The 18,631-nt window shown below is 38.1% G+C and overlaps 1 protein-coding gene across 6 annotated transcripts in view; it reads right to left on the reverse strand.

Moving 5' to 3' along the window:
• Positions 1-18,631, reverse strand: part of SCAPER (S-phase cyclin A associated protein in the ER) — a 148,061-nt gene that overhangs the window by 37,817 nt on the left and 91,613 nt on the right. For 5 of the 6 annotated variants that reach the window (XM_030496783.1, XM_030496782.1, XM_030496784.1 and 2 more), the window contains 2 exons: positions 15,244-15,359; positions 7,120-7,243 (listed from right to left, as the gene is read on the reverse strand). In XM_030496783.1, the coding sequence (XP_030352643.1) occupies positions 7,120-7,243; positions 15,244-15,359 (240 nt within the window). Of the gene's footprint in view, positions 1-7,119; positions 7,244-12,351; positions 12,408-14,546; positions 14,627-15,243; positions 15,360-18,631 lie in introns of those variants that run through there. The other variant, XM_030496785.1, reaches the window with a different exon arrangement.

The following is an 18,631-nucleotide window of genomic DNA, read 5'->3' on the forward strand; positions in this document are numbered from 1 at the left end:
TGCATAAGTGAATTCAGAACAACCTGTATTACCTGCCGAGGTACACAAAGAGGGTAATACACAGATGGTTTAAGCCAGCGAAAGAGGGCAACCTTCCCTGACTCCAGAGATGAATTACAACAGTTCCCCTTCACACCTGACAAAGCCTGCAAGAGAACTGCTAAATCTTCCAAAGTCTGTAAAAACAAAGAGTCCCGATTTTGTAAAAAATAAAAGGCAGCTGAAACAGAAATTTCTGCCAGGGAGAGAAGGAGGCATATAAGAACTCCAGCCTCTCCTGACTGAATCTGATGAGAAGAATCCAACACCACCCCCACCCCCAAAGCCAAACAAACCAACCCAAAAAGTAACTAAGGAACTGAGAAGACAGAAAAACTGCACAAATTCTAGGGCACAACCTGACATACTGGACCATCATAAAGAATGACATGAATTATTAGGTCTAAAAGATGCAATGGGAAATGCTTTCTACCCACAAATCTCTAATTAGGCAAGAAGTCTGAGCACTTTTGTGGATACCTTCATATTTTAACTATTTAGAACAGCAGGAAAAATATGTCCCTGAACATCTCAATATAAAACAGCACCTGATAACCACTGCACTTGCCCATCAGATCTCAGTCACTTGTCAATCATGTCAGAAGCACAACATGCAGTTCTTTCTGAACAGACCTCAGAGGAAGGGAATCCCATTTTTCTACATCATTAAACTAGAGCCACTCCTAAAAAAGGCAGTGAAGTTGAGATGTACATCACACAAATCTGAAGACAAATCTACACTCAGGACACAGACCTGGAAGGAAATCGTCATGGAGTGTAAGTTTTTTAAAACAGTTATTTTACTTGCTTATTTCTGCAGCACAAGATAATTTAAACCAGCTGAAATCCTGCCCTACTATGATCAAGCAGTAAGTGAAGTGCGTGTGTGGAAGCCCTGCAGTTTTACAGGCAGAATGTTGGCAACACAGATGCATCAATCAGAACACGGGCTCCTCGGTACCTTCCCTGTGCTTCACACCGCTGGACTCCACACACCAACAGTCCCCTGCAGAGGTGCTTTTATGAGACAGCTTGAGCCTTTCAACACTGCAATTAGCGATCAATATTGCCTGAAGCTTTATTTTCATTCCAGGTTAAAATCATTTATAGCTGGTGTACACCAGTGAGGGCACAGAAAACCATTCCTCCCTGTATAGGTATCAGGAGGGATTCGGTAACACTTGGTGACAAAGAACAACATGCATGTTTCTTTATTATTCATTAGCTCTGAGCCTTGTGTTGGTACTTAAAACTCATTGTAATAGTCTGTTGCTGGTGACTAGCCAAGTGAGCAAGTGAGAAGCCTTTAGCTGCTTATTCGAGTTCAATAGGAAAAAATAATATTATGTTGCTCCAGTAACTTCTGTTGACTAAAATAATTCATGCCTAATGATCCTAATTGCCTGCTGAAACAGAGGGATTAGGCTTTGCAATGTATAAATCAATTGAAATGTGATGACTTTGTACCAGGAACTCTAGGTTTTAAAAACTGGTACCAAATGCTCCTCACTGCTTTTTTACCTAAGATAAAAAATTATATGTAACTTATTTCTTAAAAGATTTAACAACATTTTGCAGTAGAGCCTTCCATTTGCTGTAATGAACAGTACTATAAACAGATGTCTATTTTTGAATCCACACAGGAGAACTATATTTTCTATGTATACAGCCCTTAGCTACAAAAGTTCATGCTTTAATATAAGACTGTTCTTCCTAATTTGTAAAATAAATAGATCTGGTGCTCTTAGTACAATCGTTTATTGCAGAACTGATTTTTCCCATCTGATTCTGAGGCAAAGTGTACCTGTGTGTATTAATATAAAGCGAGAATAAATGTGCGTTTTATACTGTGTATGTCAAAGAGGAGGTAGGAGGAAATACAAAAAATGGGTAAATTTGAACTTATTACATATAATAATATATTCTATATAAAATTTATATATCATAATATAGAATAAATATATGTTATATATAACTTATAATAATTCCTATCTTTAATATTTCCCATTTAAATGAGTGACAAAAGATCGGCTCCTTTACTGAAGGAGTAATTAATGGGGTGGTCTGAAAGTGTGTTGAGATTTATGTTCAAAATTAATTGGAGTGCTTGCAAAAGCGATGTTTTACTTTGCTTGTTGATTATTATATCAGGCAAGGGGGTAGGAAATCTTAAGATTTAATAGTGTAATTATGAAAGCTTTCAAGCCCCGATTTCTCTGTGTTGATTACCCAAGGAGTTAATGATACTCAGAAAAATTGTGTTTGTTGAACACGGGCTTTGGATCTAAGTGTTAAAACATTCTGCATTTTTATTTCTAAGGTTTAATAGATTTAACAGTTTAACTGACACAAAACTACAGCTATCATTACACACCCTGATTTGTCAAGTAATTGGTATAAAACATTTTTAAATCACAAAGAAAAATCAGGAAAAATATTGTTCAATTATTTTACACGTCCAACATCTCAGTGCATTTATGATGACTGTCTATGCTGGGCCTAATCAAGACTCCTTCTTTCTTTAAATGGGTTCTTGAACCAGAATGCTCTGACCAGCTTCCCTGCTCTGGTGCTGTCTCCATACAACTGTTAAGCCATCCAGCAGAGAATTCCCCTTGTGTCAGGATTCCCTTGCTTGTATGGAGCTGCCATAAGCTCTTCAGCTCTGCCCACCATCTAGGACTTAATCCTGTAAGATGCTGAACAATATGGCCCCAATCCAGTAAAGCACTTAGGCATACATTTAATAGAGCTGAAAATGTTATTCCATTCTGACTCAAAAGTACCTCCACATATCACAGCACATTTTTTTTCCATGTCAACAAAAAACCCCACACCAGTTTCCAGTTAGCAGTGTAGAGCTCTGTCACTGAAAACATATTTATGTTTTTATTTATCTCATAAAAAGCATAATCCTTCACAGACATGAGGAATTTTAAATCTAGAACTGCTAAACCTAAATGCAAAGTCTTCAAACCTATTGAAGGGCCCAATTTCTGTTCATTTGGTCACTCGTTCTATTCTTCTCCCATTAACAACAATTATTTTGTGCTTTTTGCACTTATTGGGCTTGCCCCAAAAACACTCTGGAAAATGTATATTTTCAAAATACTACTTATATGAAGTTAGACTTTCTACATAGTAACTAGTGAACTAAAGAAATGGAAATGGCCCAGGAAGTCTATGGGCTTAAGATGGAACAGATGAAGGTTTCACCTTTTAAATCCCCTACCCCTAAATACTTCAACATGTCATTAGTTCTCCTACCACAGCCCTGTTTGCAAGACTTACTACAGGATTAATACACTGGCTTCCTACTGAAGTGAACAAACAAAATGTTAGGTTTTGGTCTTTTAAAAGTTACATTATTAAAAAGAAATAAAAATCCATGAAGTTTCTGGGCTTTTTTCATTGCCAGTACTGACTGAACTGCATTAGAAATGATCCGATCCACACAGCTGACTCAGGTACCTTTTTGCCAACCTTGATATTCTAGGTGCTGGTCGTCAGGTCTCCAACTAGAATCAAAACAGGAGGGAGAGAAGGTTTTTTAGATCTCTTAGTGACCTGGGAGGCAGAAACTCTCCACATGGTCTCGTTATTAGGGGCTAGAAGGACTATCAGTGCCATAACAGCTGAACACTATGGAGATGGCATGTCATTTGAAAGGGTTCAGGACAGCCAAGAAGCACACGTGCCTTTGATATCACAGTTCTTGTCATAATCAGTGCAAACATGAAGCCACCTTACTTGTCGCATACAGAGGATTAAAGAACTGACCACAAATGGTTAAGAAACTAGCAACTGTGATAGGATGGAGACTCTCATTTTGCAGCACCCAAATTAAATGGCAGCACATACCAGTGAAGAAATGGAGGAGAAAAATTACTTCCCTGGGACTAGATAGCCAGATTAACTTAAACCCAAGCAAAGAGATTGCACTTCATGAGTAAAATGTCATAGGCCACCTACCTACAATACAGTCTGTGGATTTAAGCACTGTATTTTGGAGAAGAAGAAAGTAACAGGAACTCACTTTTGAGCTCTACATTTGTTTGATCTCTACTTAGATTGCAATGCTCATTTCACATGTTTTTACATTCACTAATGAAGTTTCATTTAGAATTTTCAGGTATTATGCATTTAAAGATTGCTTTTAAAAAAGGCATTTGTTCTGTTAGCACGCAATTCCAAAATGAAGCAAGAAAGACTTCATGTAATTTTGCATATTTATGTGAACAAAAAAATACAACAACAAAGATGTCTCAATTTCTAATTCTTAATGAGTACTGATCTGCATTATGCTTTAACTGGTAACAGCAGGTATGTTGTGATGGGGAAGATCTGACTAAATGAACAAAATCTGCTCAGTTTTTACTGGACAAGGTGGTCTTGCCCAGCTTGTTATTCTCAAAAGCTTTTTGAAATTTCCCTTTGATGCATCTGAGAACACAACAGTTAGAAAACAAACTGTCATGCTTTTCTTATCATGAAATCATAAAAGGACAGAGAGCAAAAAACCCCACCAAACCAAAAACCTCACCTGTTTACCATAGAATTATTGACAACTGCAGGCACAAGTATGTATGATTTATATATGTGGCTTTTTGATACACCTTCATGGAAAAGTACATGACAGCTGCCACTTGACTAACAAGATAAACTGAAAGCCCTATCCTTACATGCTTACAGCTCCATGCGATAATTGTTTCTCTCAGTGTGAAACCTTTAAGAATATACCATTAGAGAAATTCTCATTATTTTGCAATTACCCTCCAGGTACAGTAGACAAAGAAGAGCAAAGATAGCTGTATGTAGGTGAATGAGGTTACAGCTCAAGCAGAAGACATTCTAAGGATGTAGGTGGGAAGGTTCAATCCATTAATCACCAAAATCAGGAAACACGCTACTACTGACCTCCAGAGACACCGACTTGGGCACCACCTGAGCTAAGGAGGCTAAGAAAGGAAAAATGTCAGGTAAATAAAGTCTACAGAAGGTTTCCTACCAGTCTCTTCAGGTATGAGCTAAAGGAAGGTCTAAATGGGACACTTACTTAACAATTAACTTGGGCAGGCTGGACATCACAAAAAAATAAGAAATACAGCCCATTTGTTATTCTACCATTTCCCATTGGTACCCAAGCTTTCATTACAGAAAAACTATGTTTGTTTTTATATAATTCTTCAAGCTATATTTTGAGGAGAAAAATGTTACATTCATTTAAAGAAAAATGAACTTTTGGTCACTAATGAGAAATGATAGTTTTGAATTTTATTCTTAAAATGTACAGCTCTGACTTTTAGTAACAATGAAGCTGACATTGCATTCAACTGATGACTAAAAACAAAACTAAAGCCATACTAAATTGGTTGAAAATAAGGTTCATACTGGCTATATTCAAGAATATATTTAAAGGTTGCTCAAAACTGGATTCTTTCTGTATTCAGCATCTAGCAAATACTGGCATACTTGTTTAACAATTTGGTAAAACCTTGCAAATATACATTCTCATTCATTACTCCTGGCATTACTTGGGGTTCATTTTCGAACAGTGAGTGGAAATACACACGACACAGGCAAAGGCAGCATCATACAGCTCACCAAACTAGGAATACTGAAGGCAGTTAAATTCTTTCGAGGGGTGTCTTCTCATATTTGGGTATCCAGACCTTGAGCCAATCAAAAAAAGTGCTCTCCATCTGTCCATTTCTTTTTTGTAAATAAGAAAAATTCAAACTTGATCTGATTTATTACATTTTCAAGAGAGAAAAATCAGGGTTAGAAAAGCAGCACTGTATTTATTTTTTGTACTTAAATATGTGCTTCACAGAACTATGAAGATATCCCAGTTTAAGGGCCAGTTCTGCCTGAAAAGAACATAAGAGACTTTATACATAGGAAAGAAAAGTCCACTGTGGATCACGGGAAACGTTAAGCTTTAATTACAGTTTTGCTGCAGTTTAGGAGTAGCATTTGGCAACAGACTGGAAACAGCTCTAAGCGTAGTAAATTTTTCTTATGCAGTATCTCTGATCTGTAGGTGGCCAGCATTTCCCAAGAAATACCCTCTGTGTTTCTTCAGGAAAAGCACAGGGCGTTTGCACAGTGCTACACTGAGAAAAGAGAAGGTGTCTGGCATCAGAATGAATCTCATCACTTGGGAACTGCTGAAGGATTTCATCTCCTGTGTAATTACCCACGGAGCCTGTGCTCTGGCTCACACTGGGTACCCAGCAGTGACTGCCCCAGCACAATACACGCACCTTTCACTAAGTATATTTGAAATCTAATACCTGAAATCCTCTTGGAAAGATCTGGTGAAGAACAATGAGCTGGCAGCTACTTAGAGGAGAAGGCACAGGTTACATTCGTGTTTTCTTTGTGTCAAGCACGTTTGGACTTTCTTTTGAAAGTGTTCATCTACAGTCCTATGGCTTGTTGATTCTAACAGTCATTTAAATTATTTAAAGTATGTACATAACTTTTCAATTAACAAACTGCTTGGCTCATGAAAATACATACACACAATTTATAAGTAGAAAACCAAGACTAAATATCTTATGATAAGCAGGTCACTATGAATTAAAAATGAGTTTTCAAATAAAATATTTAATGACATTTCAAATTAAATGAAACATTGGAAAATTAAAACTTTCACATTAAAGAGTCCTGCTATTTAAGCACTTCAGCAAATCAAACTACAGCAATGTACTGACCTGACTTACATCCCCAATACTGAAACATGTAAGAACCAAACACGCACGGGTAACTCCTAATATTCTACACTTTAAATATTACTATAGGGTTAATTAAAGAAGAAAATCTCAGAAAACATTAAAGAGAGAAGACTGTCTGCTCACTAGAGTTCCTGGTACATGTGCTTTTGCAGAATTTATTAGCAGAAGCAAGTATATCCATTTGGATAGAAGTATAGCAGATACAGAGAGATACCAAATACAACAAGAGTCCTGGTTTTTGAGCCTTTATTCTTATATATCTCCTGGTGTTCTTACAGTCTAAATAATATGTTTGTGAAGCATTCAAAAATGTCTAAATTAAAATAGCTATTTTACATACCGTAAACTGGTGTATCAACAGGTCCATTAGAAATGTGATCTTATTGCTAAACAGAACGTAAGTGCAGTTTTCTGCACAGTTACTGCAGGTGAGGCTGTAAACATTCACTGCACTGCTGAGGGACCTAAAAATCAGAAGAAAAAGAAAACTAAGCATTTTACTTTTTTCCACGATACATTAGGAGCAAATAAATGGAAGCACATCATAAAACCATCCTTCAGCAATTCCCATTCATTTTCTTAAACTTGGCATTCCAGACAGAACTCGCAATTTAAATGAAATCTAAGATCACTGATAACTGCAAAGCAGTAAAGCCATACTTATCAAAAGTCATGCAGTGTATGGCTGTTGAACTCTTCTGTATTCAAAATTTGTAAGACAACTTACACAGAATATCAGATAATTTCATAATTTGGATAGGTAATATTATTTTCTTGTAGCTTATACTTCTATCACACATGTAATTTGGCTGTAAGGTCCCTTTCCTAGCAAAACCTCAAGAAAGAACCCCAAACCAAACTGTGTGAAGTAATTTGCAGTAATTCACAGTATACTGGGACCAGCTTTAGAGTGGCTATTGGGTAGCGTCTGTGAAATAATGCAAGGAGTGGAAAGGATCAAGTAATTTGTACTGAGCAAGTAAAACTGATCAGATTAAATTCCTGTCCAAAAAATCCTCCTGACATGCTGGAACCCATGACCGTAAAGAGCTTCTACGTGTTAGTGTACAACCGCAATAGCGTCAGCTGACCTACTCCTGTGGCTGGCTAGAAGAGGGAACAGGTTTGCAATGGTGAGAACAGAAAATCACAAGCACAACGAGCCACAGAGAGCTCCGGATGTACAAAACATGCCCAATTATTCTTTGTATCATGTACAGCAATTTCCATCTGCTCCAATTAAAGTGTTCTTCTCCAAACAGGATTTGCAGGGAAGCTGTGACCAGTCCTATAGAATATACTCATGGAGAAGATTAACCTGACCACGGATAATACCATTTCAGAATAAACACAAAATTCATTTATTGAACTTTGCTCACTACAAAAGCTATTACTGTTACCAGACAAATATGCACACAGACACACAACACAAATGCATCATAAATATATACAGTAATAAAGATAGATGGCTAGAAATTCAAGTTGCTTGTCTGAAGTAAACCAAAAGGAAAATAACTTTTACTTTGTTGGGGTTTTTTTTAACATCTGAAAAAACATGACTAAGTTCAAATAAGCTCCACAGAAGAAAATAAACTGAGAGCTCTGTTAAAAGGCCATACAAAAGTGGGGCTGCAATAAACAACAAGTTATCATACCTAAATCCTCAAGGCTGATATTTAACATAACAAGCAGACTAATTCAACATACTATAAAGAGACAGTTGATTTTTATGCTTTAGTCTTTTCCTAGAATATTTTTTGCCACAACAGAGTTATTTACACAACAAGGCAGGCTGTAGTGCTGCTTGCTGTGGCCTCTCATCACTTAGCATAGCTCAGAGTTGAAACGGAAGCATCTTATACACATACACTGTATGTTCAAACATAGAGAAGCTGGTAATGCTCAGAGGCCACAAAATTTAGGGTAACCTTTTTTTCATTTGTCTTTCTAGATTGTCTTTTCTTGTGGAGAAATAATGTTGCATTTAAAAAAGAAGCCTTACCTTGCTTGGTTTGATCTGTAAAATCATAAAGAACATTTATACCTTTCCTTTGTTAATATTCTGAGTATCACCATATTACCAGTTACATAAATTTTACTGTACTGGTAATTCATTTTACTGCCTACTTAAATCAGTTTCAATCTGCAGTTCACATGATATGAAAACAATATGAAATCATTATTTATTGACCAAAGGCAGGTTAATTTTCCCCTCTTGCATCTAATTTTTACCCTACAAGGGTAACACCTATACAAAATTCAGGAGCATGCTTCATGGGCATTTCTTAAAACCTGCTTTGCAGCAGGATTCTCTTTTCCTGTCCTGGCTTTATAAAGGTATTTATTTCACCTTCCTCAGTAATGCTGAAAATAATTTTCATTAGGCACCTACTTTTACTTCTCATAGAAGATTATTCCTCTGTGTAGGTGTGTTTACAGGGAGAGATGTGGAACTGTATTGGTAGTTTCTATTTTCAGGTGAGAAGTAGATGCGTTAAATCAGCATCTGCCATTTTATCAGCTGTTCTAAAATAAAGATTAGTTCTATTTAAATAGAAACATTGTAATTTATCCAAAGTGTCAAATACGAACTCGGGAGGTTAACTTGTAATTTTTACAGCATTTCAAAGTTTCTATGGTGATTCAGTTAATTCACAGCAATAACGGTTTTTGATATATGGGATTCCTAATTCCTAAGAGGATCATTCATTTTACATTTGAAAACACAAAACCTTCCTACTTTATATATAGAACAAATTCCACTGTAATAATGCATCATGCTTTTGTATTTCCCAACTGAATCTCTCGTCAGAAAAAGTCCTTGCGTTTTCAGAGACTCAAATAATGCATTTGAAAAGGTGGTGTAAGCAAATGGATGTCAAATTAAATTTTCACAACAAGAAAGAGGGTTCTTTTAATTGATAACATGAGCTTGCCAACTACAGTTTGTCTGAATACATTCTAATCACGGTGCACTCGGAACTACAATTCAGTTCCATGGGGTTTGTTTAATTCAGAATTGGAAGTGTCAGCACAGAAGTCGTCCCCAGGTGGTTCGCAGTGTTAAATGGCAGATTAAAGACAGCACAACTAATTTCTTTACTTTAATCTTATTAAGGGAACAACAGCTGTCAACTGTCACCATTTCTGCACAAGGCCTCTGAGACAAGCATAGTGCTGCGAATGTCAAGCCAGAACTTTATTTAACCACCACTTAAACTCTCAGGGCTGAAAAACTCAATGCCTTTCTTACCATTTCTTTTCGTGTCGGAAGCTCTTAATTCCAAAAGTTTTATCTTGAGAGATATCCAAATCAGTTGAACTGGTAAAGTATGAGCCTCACGTAAAGCAGCTGTTTACTGGTTACTGCTGTTGCTCTAAACTTCGTATCACACCCGCAAATCAGCTTTAGAGCTCTGTTAGACAGCATGTATACTCAAACCACATAGTAAAGTCTGCCCTCTGATGTAAGGCTTTCCTCTAGAGTAAATCCAATTATAAAAACACTCATTATGGTACACAAACTTTGATCCAAAAAATAAATCTGTCTTTAAACTAGACAAAAACATGCATCTGTATGTTGCACTTATTTTAGATGAGTCCAAAGAAATAGGAAGAGGATTCATTTTAGTCAACATTTTCAAGCTAGATCTCAACAGTTTATATGTATGTATATGATTTTCTTTTATGCTAGCACATCTTCACTTCCCTCAGTTTGCCTGATATAAACAAGTTGACCAACTGTAATTTTTATTCAAAATACCAGGGCAAGAACAGCATCCAACCACCCAAAACTAGCCCACCCCAGTGCACCAGGGTATGTAGGGGAGAGCGTGCAACTTTTGCTTTACAAAAATCAAGGCAGCACTGACTCCCTAGTTCCTGGCCTATCAATTGTTTCATTGTGAGATCCGGTTCTCGATCCAAAAGTTTCGTAACATTTCACAGAGCTCCTTTCAACAATAAAACTTGTTCCTATATCGCATGGGAGAGCAACACTGCTTTATTCTTAAGCTCCAAGAGCTTGAAATCCAGCTCTGAGACAGGCAGCAAGAATATATATATATGGAAAGAGACATGCTGCAGGTTTCAGATGCTGAACTTGCACCCTGGTCATTCTCTTTAGAGTATCTTTATGCCCTTGTACCAATTGCTAGTTTCCAACGATGTTTCTCTAGAGGGAATAACAACCTTACAAGAAAAGAAGAAAGCCTGATTTGCACTTTACGTAAAAAATTTGTGAACAATCCTACAGAATCATAGAATCCTAGAATGGTTTGTGTTGGAAGGGACCTTAAAGCTGATCCAGTTCCAAGCCCTTGCCATGGGCAGGGACACCTTCCACTAGACCAGGTTGCCCCAAGCCCCTGTGTCCAACCTGGGCTTGAACACTGCCAGGGATGGAGCATTTACCACTTCTCTGGGCACCCTGTGCCCGCGCCTCACCACCCTCACAGTAAAGAACTTCTTCCTTATATCCAACATGAACTTTCCCTGTTTAAGTTTAAACCCATTACCCCTTGTCCTATCACTACAGTGCTTGACGAAGAGTCCCTCTCTGGCTTCCTTCTAGGCCCCCTTCGGATACTGGAAGGCTGCTCTGAGGTCTCCATGCAGCTTCTCTTCTCCAGACTGAACAGCCTCAATTTTCTCAGTCTATCTTCCTAACGTCTCACCCCAGTCTCCCCTCTGGCAGGTTAAAGCCATTCCCCTTGGCCTGTCCCTACAGGCCCTTGTCCAAAGCCCCTCTCCAGGTTTCCTGCAGCCCCTTTAGGCACTGGAGCTGCTCTAAGGTCTCCCCTTCAGGAGCCTTCTCTTCTCCAGGCTGCCCCAGCCCAGCTCTCTCAGCCTGGCTCCAGAGCAGAGCTGCTCCAGCCCTCGCAGCAGCTCCGGGGCCTCCTCTGGACTCGCCCCAACAGCTCCACATCCCTCTTGTGCTGTTGCCCCAGAGCTGGATCAGGACTGCAGGGGGGGCCTCCCCAGAGCAGCAGGGGGGGAGAATCCCCTCCGTCAACCTGCTGGCCACACTAGCTGTAGAACTGAATGAATGAATAGTAACAGCACAGCTTAACAAATGTATGCTCATAAAACCATGTAAAAATTATAAAGAACAAGCTATAAAACCAGTTCTCAGCTCAAAATAGTTCTTACTGAAAGAAGTAATTTGTATCAATCCCATCCATAATATTACGTGGGCACTATTTTCTGCTTTTTATGTGTGTAATTATGGTTCAAGCTTTTTTACCCCCTTAATACTTGCTTTAAGTAAATGATGCAAGAAATTGTATGAGTAGGGAAGATACATTATAATAAACCCAACTTTAATCATGTCTTAACTTGTAACAAAAGTGCTCCTTTGTTCCCTATACAACTCCTGCTAATTTCTATTAAAAAATGCTGGTAACCCAAGGAACTCGAAGTACTTCACAAATGTTAATTAAACAAACCCTACAAACCTCGTTTGTTAGCAGATTTGTTATAATTCTAAAGGCCAGTAACATGTTATGGCACAAAAGGGCTGAGTGAGTTGCCCATAACAAATACGCAAGGCAACGCAGGGGATGACACTCATTTTCTGGTCTTGATTTTAAGCCATAATGTTTCGCTCTGCAGCTCTTATTTGGTTTTCTGTAGAAGAATAAGAAAAATACCATATGACTCTGAAAGCTCTTGAAATTCAGGGAAATTACAAATGCTACTTTAAGAAATAATGCAGCTGGGCACTAATTTGTATGTTAACACCAATAATAAAACTTACTATAATTCCCTGCTTTCTCTTTTCCTTTCTCAGTGATTTATTTGAAGGAGAGAAAAATTGCCCCAACACCAAATGTATCATCTGACTCTTAAATGTCACATCTTTTTCATGGCATTTGCTGTCCTGCTGGTCTAGCTACCAATCTGGACAGTAGTCCAAAACAACAAGCATATTGTTAAATCTTCTGATAATAAAGCTTTATCTTGTAGACATGGGATTAAAGTTCTGAGCTGCACCATACTGCCAGGATTTTGGAGAAAGAGAGATGGAGGTAATAGCCTATGTAATCTCCTCACCTACTTGTAAATAGCTTATCCTCGTCACAAAACAACGGATAAATTCCCAATATGAGTACAAACGGTTATACATTGCAAAAGCACACAAACAATCTTAAGTACAGCAGTGTCCTTTAGCAAAGCGAGGGCAATTAATGACAGGTCTTAATTCAGCTTCTTTCCATAGGCCTTTGCTCTATCTTTAAACAGAGAAAACTGCCACTTCTCTAGATGAAAATTTTCAGAAGTCAGGATGTAAATCATATTTGCACAGAAGATATTTCCTCATTTAAAGAATAAAATATATTCTATGATTATCCTTTGGTTTTGAAACTCTCTCAAACATTCTGTATCTAAAGCAACACATTAGAAGACCTTCTTAAATACTTTCGGCAAGACCATACTAATACACATTAACATGGTTCCTCTCAACCAGCCACGTTCCTGCCTGTTTCAAACTGCTCATACAAAGTCCCACCCCCTGGAAGTGCTGCTTGCTCTCAACAGTTGAGTTGCAGACTCTGCACAAATTACGTTCTTCTCTATCAGAAAGACGACCCCAAAAATTACAATAGAGGAGGTTTTGCATCACATGCAGCAACACCAAGTTCACTGCGACACTTCCAGCAAACTCTGAGTTAGACTCAAGCAGGTAGAGTCTTACAGAAAAACCTGCAAGAGCAGATAGCTTTAGAAAGCAAAATCCTGTGTTAAATTACATGCAACCTGATGTATACCTTCCAAACTCCAGTACTTTCAAATGCCTACAAACTGGAGACTATGATCTACTGTAACGTTGAATGAACGCTTTATTTCAGTAATGGAGTGAAATTCTTCAGTAGATTTTTTTAACATATAAAGCTATCAGAATAGTTTGTATTAATCGCTTTCCTGCCTTGAAATATCTTTTGGAAATACAGATAGTTGAAAACTTGCATTAATAAAACAAGGTCTAAGGAATTTTTCAAGGGTTTAAAAATTCTTTTTATAATTCAGTCATGAATAGGCTCAGGAATCTGAGAAACCAGTTATACTGGTCTGAAATAGGTACAGGATAATCAGTAAGTGGTGTAGAGAGAAGCACCTCTGATAAATCTCCTCATGTTTTTTCTGTTACACAAATGCAGCTGACATGGGGCTTTATTTACCAGCACACAAGTTCCTCTGAGAACTAATACATCTTCATATTGCCTAACAAGCATCAAACACGGTATTTTCAGTGACATAAATGCAATATTCCCAAACCCCTTCAACAAAGACTGCCAAAGTGAGACTATTCCTAAAATGAAAGAACAAAATCTGAAGGTGTATAAAAGATGCAGACTCTAAGAATGTAAAGCTAAATGTAAACCATACTTTGTGTGGCCGTAAGTTTTAGTGCAGCCCTTTCCCTTGCAAAGTTGATCCCACGTTGATGAGGGTAACTCAAAATTAGAGTCTCTGCCAGCTAAGGAGGCCAAAGGCTGCTGCTGAGCTGCTCCCCACAGGACCAGTCCAGGACTGCTCACCAGTGGAGCTGGCTGGACTTGCAGCAAGTGTGTTCTACGTGACTCAGCAGGAAAGTGGAGTTTCATTCTCTTTGAAGAGCAAAGTGAAGATACTAAAAGCAAGCTTTTTCCTTGACGCTCTTTTCTAGCACTTCACACCTGCCCCATAACATATTAATGGACAGTTTTAATCCATACCCTCACAATGTAGTGCTTAAATTCCAATTATTACAATATTAAAATATACCTGCACAAAAATGATGACAATGGTACGCAAGATATCCTGGGCTTGGTTCCTCTTGTACTAAAACCATGCTTCTCCCTGCTCTGAGAGCACATATATGTTTTTGAATGGATAAATATTTCAGTTAGAGATTAGGGAAAAAAGCATGCTTTTGAGTTATCAGTTTTTACAGGCATTCACTTTAGTCACCACCTTTTTTTTAGGGATTAGACATTTAAATCCTTCTATTCTGATGTGCTATAAAGAGGAATTTCTGTAATCCACAAGAATTTTGACTTACGTGTTTGTAGAAGCCCTTTCAGCTAGGAGTAGCTTACAACTGCTTCATTTTAAAAGCATTCAGACTCCAGTGAATTACAACCCTTCAAAAAATTCCCCCATTTCTCACTAGACATTTTTACAGACTAACTTCAAAAGATATGTACCTCCTCTTCTGTTTAATAGGGTTTTCTCTCTGTTCTCATTTTGTACAATGAGGGATGCCCCTGCTCAAATATATCATAGCTAGAAATCAAACCACCAAGTTAGAAGACCAGGGGTTGAGTGGAATTGTCTTTCACCTTCCGTGGCAGCATAGAATATGGCATGACTTTTTTGTTTCAAGTTGAACACTGGATTATGAGAAGGAGTAGCAGTGAAGCAGCAGATGTGAAACATGCTGGTGATTCTAAGTGGCAAATGAAGGACCCACCATACTTACTTAAAAGGAATCCGTGAAACTGCATTCAGATTGGTGGGAGAAGTCACGGCTTGAAGAACATTTTCAAGGGCAGTCAGTCCTCCCGCAGCTCGAAATGCTATTTGGTCTGCTGTGTTCTAGAGAAATACACACACAGAAGAGAACCAACATCAATTAAAGAAATTCCTACATAAAAGATAGGCCAGGTAGACAGTTGTCCTTAGTTTAGTCAATGTAGAAAATTCTCAATACATGGATTTATCATGTTAAACACCTATGAAAAAGAGCATTTCACCACAAGTGCACAGGGAAGAGTATTGTTCAGAGCAGGAGCTGAAATTCTCAGGTGCTGTTTTATTCAAAGATTATGCATACATATCAAATACTCTATAGCTGATACAGTTGAATACCATATTCTCTGTAATGACATACCTTTATAGAGATTTTAATAAAGTTAATCTTGATCTGTTGCTGTTATCTTTATAGCTATACTTTATAGTTTTGGATATGATTTAAAGAATACAGACAATCTCTGGCTGTGTACTTCCTCTTTTTATTGAACTCTTCCAAAAGGAGACAGCCGCCAGGCTTGTTCCTTGATTTGTTCACTGTATGCATAAAATAGCTTGGGCAGATCCCTTTAAAACATGAGTACCATCTTTTGGTTGATGACACCTGGTTACACACTTCACAAGAACATGGCCCCCACAAGTCAAGTCACTGATCTAGAAAAGAGCCTGACAGTGCCACCAGTCAGATCATGGATGTCTTGTTTTCTCCTTAATCTTGGGAAGGCAGAAATGTTGCCTGACAGATGCTGTTGAGGATACTAGCTGGTCAGCTGTTCTGTCTTCTCAAACTGCTTAGAGTTTAAGAATCAGGTTAAAATTCTAGATGTGATTTTTGGTAGTGCTTCAGTTATGGGAAACTACAGAGGTAAAGCCTGAAGATGGTACATAGATGACTGGCGTAGTTTCGTTCTTTGGCAACTCCCGACTTATTGCCCTCCCAGATCCTTTGTCTAATCCACTGCCTGAAGCTTATTCAAAATGTAGTAGAATGAATGAATATTTTTAGCTTTGAGGTATGATGCATCTAGTTTGTTTTGCTTTTGTTATGCTGTGTTGTTGGTTATAAATGGAAAGACTCAATATCAGCTGGTCTTATACGTGTTCCCAGCTTTCTAAATCAACCTCTCTTTATTCTAGGTGCCCTCTCTGAACTTCCACTTAGCAGAATTTTACACTTAAATACCATCGTTGAATTTACAGCTTGCAAATTACTGAGTTTTGGCTGGAGCAAGTCCTGTATTTTAGAACTCACTCATGCCCTTTTCCTTCCCTGCAAAATAGGTTTCATCTCCTGCAGTTTAAAATAAAGCAAGTAAGATATTTTTCTTCTCTACTTTCAAGTTGCTCATTTTGTCTAATTTTATTGGCAGTTTGTATTTAATCAACTTGATTTTGTCAATGATGAAGATACTCTAGTTAATAAGAAATAATTTCTTTCTTCCCTTCCCTCCCGCCCGAGTGCTGCAGGCACTTGGCATGTGGGAAAAAATGGGAAGTGCTTTATAAATACAATCATTATTGGTCTGTAAAGAATGTATTATATTATAACAGGTTGTGTAACAGAAAAAACTCCCAGTGACTCTGGCAGTAAAATCTTTCTTTGAATAACTGGAAATAAAAGGGAGCAAGATATGATTTAGTAGGGAAACATTTTTCCCTGTGAGAATTAGACATTAATACGTAAATCCAAAAGTATATATCCTTTTTTTTTTTTTTTTTTTTAATCATGCAACTTTCTCTCCATGATGTTTCTTTCAAGCAAACATCTACATGTAAGTTCCACGCTGCAGTGTGCCTGGGGTAACTGCAGTAAGCACTGACCCCCGCGATGCTTTCCATTGACCTCCTGATGGACCCGTAAGGAAAAGACAGCCAAGCAGCAAAGAAACAGCCCTGCCACAAATCAGATCATATTAGTGGAGTACCTTGGCTCAGGGCCACAGTTCTCCAACGTTCTCCTCTCCTCCCCTGCTCCACCAGTGCTGCAGAGCACAAGCCCGGGGCCTTTCCAACGTATCGATTTTCACTTCAGCTTAAAACTTCACAAGTGTAAAGAGATATTTTGTTTTTTCAAGGCTGTATTTTCCTTGGCAATCAAGAGACACACATAATAACCAGTGTAGACAAATGTGCATGAGGATTTGTGTGTGATTGGCATGCTGGCACTGCAGCACACCAACGGGAAAGACATTTATGTGACACTGCTGATTTATTTGCTACAGCATATTTGTTAGTGCTACTCCAACGTTAAATGTGCCAAGCACTTCCCACTTCTCACTTTCCCTATTTCTCATGGGAGATTATGCCACAACCTATTAGCACTTGTGGCGAAGAAGTCTTGCCTGTCATTTAGACCAAATATGCCCTTTCTCTATTTCATCCCATTACTCTGAGTTATATCCCATTTTATTGCACTCGTTTTGTTTCTCCCCTCAGTAATTACTTCATTCTTGAAATCATACACTGCTACAATTTCCTACTTGGCTTGTTTCTCAACTCTGTATACTCATTAATGCTAAACCCATCCTTTTATTTTTTTCATGGAAACTCTTCTTATCTGTGTTTTTTTTTCCAGAACTCCTCTTTTCTGCATAAATACCTAGTAATGAAGTGTCCAGAAAGGAACTTCCTCCCCCCGCCCCAGATCAGTCACCAGAGCCACACTGAAAGAAGCTGTAATGTTTCCCTATTTCTGAGAGGAAATCTTCATTTAAAAAGAATATTAATCTTTTGAAGCTGTTTGATTTCCTACATGCTCTCCTTCCACTCGGATCTGGAGCATCGCTCCTTTTATAGACAGACTCTTTTCAGAGTGCCTGTTTCAATTCTGTCTAATACTTTGCTAAAATACAAGTATACTTTGCAATATACATATTCACATCTTTTACTACTACAGTTTTCTATGAAGCAGAAGCAAGTTTGTAATTTCTCCCATTTCCACAGGATTTAGCCTTATGTGCTATTATTCTCCTCTCTAGATTACTCATAAAAATTAATCAGCATTTGGATGCACAGCCATCAGGGAAACAAATCCCTAACTGTGCACAGAAGAGAGAGGGGGAAAAACCTTCAATAAAGGAAGAAACAAACCAGCAGCAAAACTGGGGAAGATGCATGAGCACAGTATTTGTTCACTGTGCTTAAAAAGGACTATAAAACTGCCACATAGGGATTATGAATACACTGCTTCTGGCATGATATTTAATGCATTTATCTCCAAGGATTCTTGTAAGATGGAGAGATCCAAGAGCTTTTAACCTGTTTGTTGAAAGGCAATGTTGATTACCATAGTAACTGCTCATATATGGTGCTTGTGAATGCCCTTGGTCATCAGGCAA

Source organism: Strigops habroptila, chromosome 9 (assembly GCF_004027225.2).
Source record: "Strigops habroptila isolate Jane chromosome 9, bStrHab1.2.pri, whole genome shotgun sequence".
NCBI classification, from domain to species: Eukaryota; Metazoa; Chordata; class Aves; order Psittaciformes; family Psittacidae; genus Strigops; species Strigops habroptila.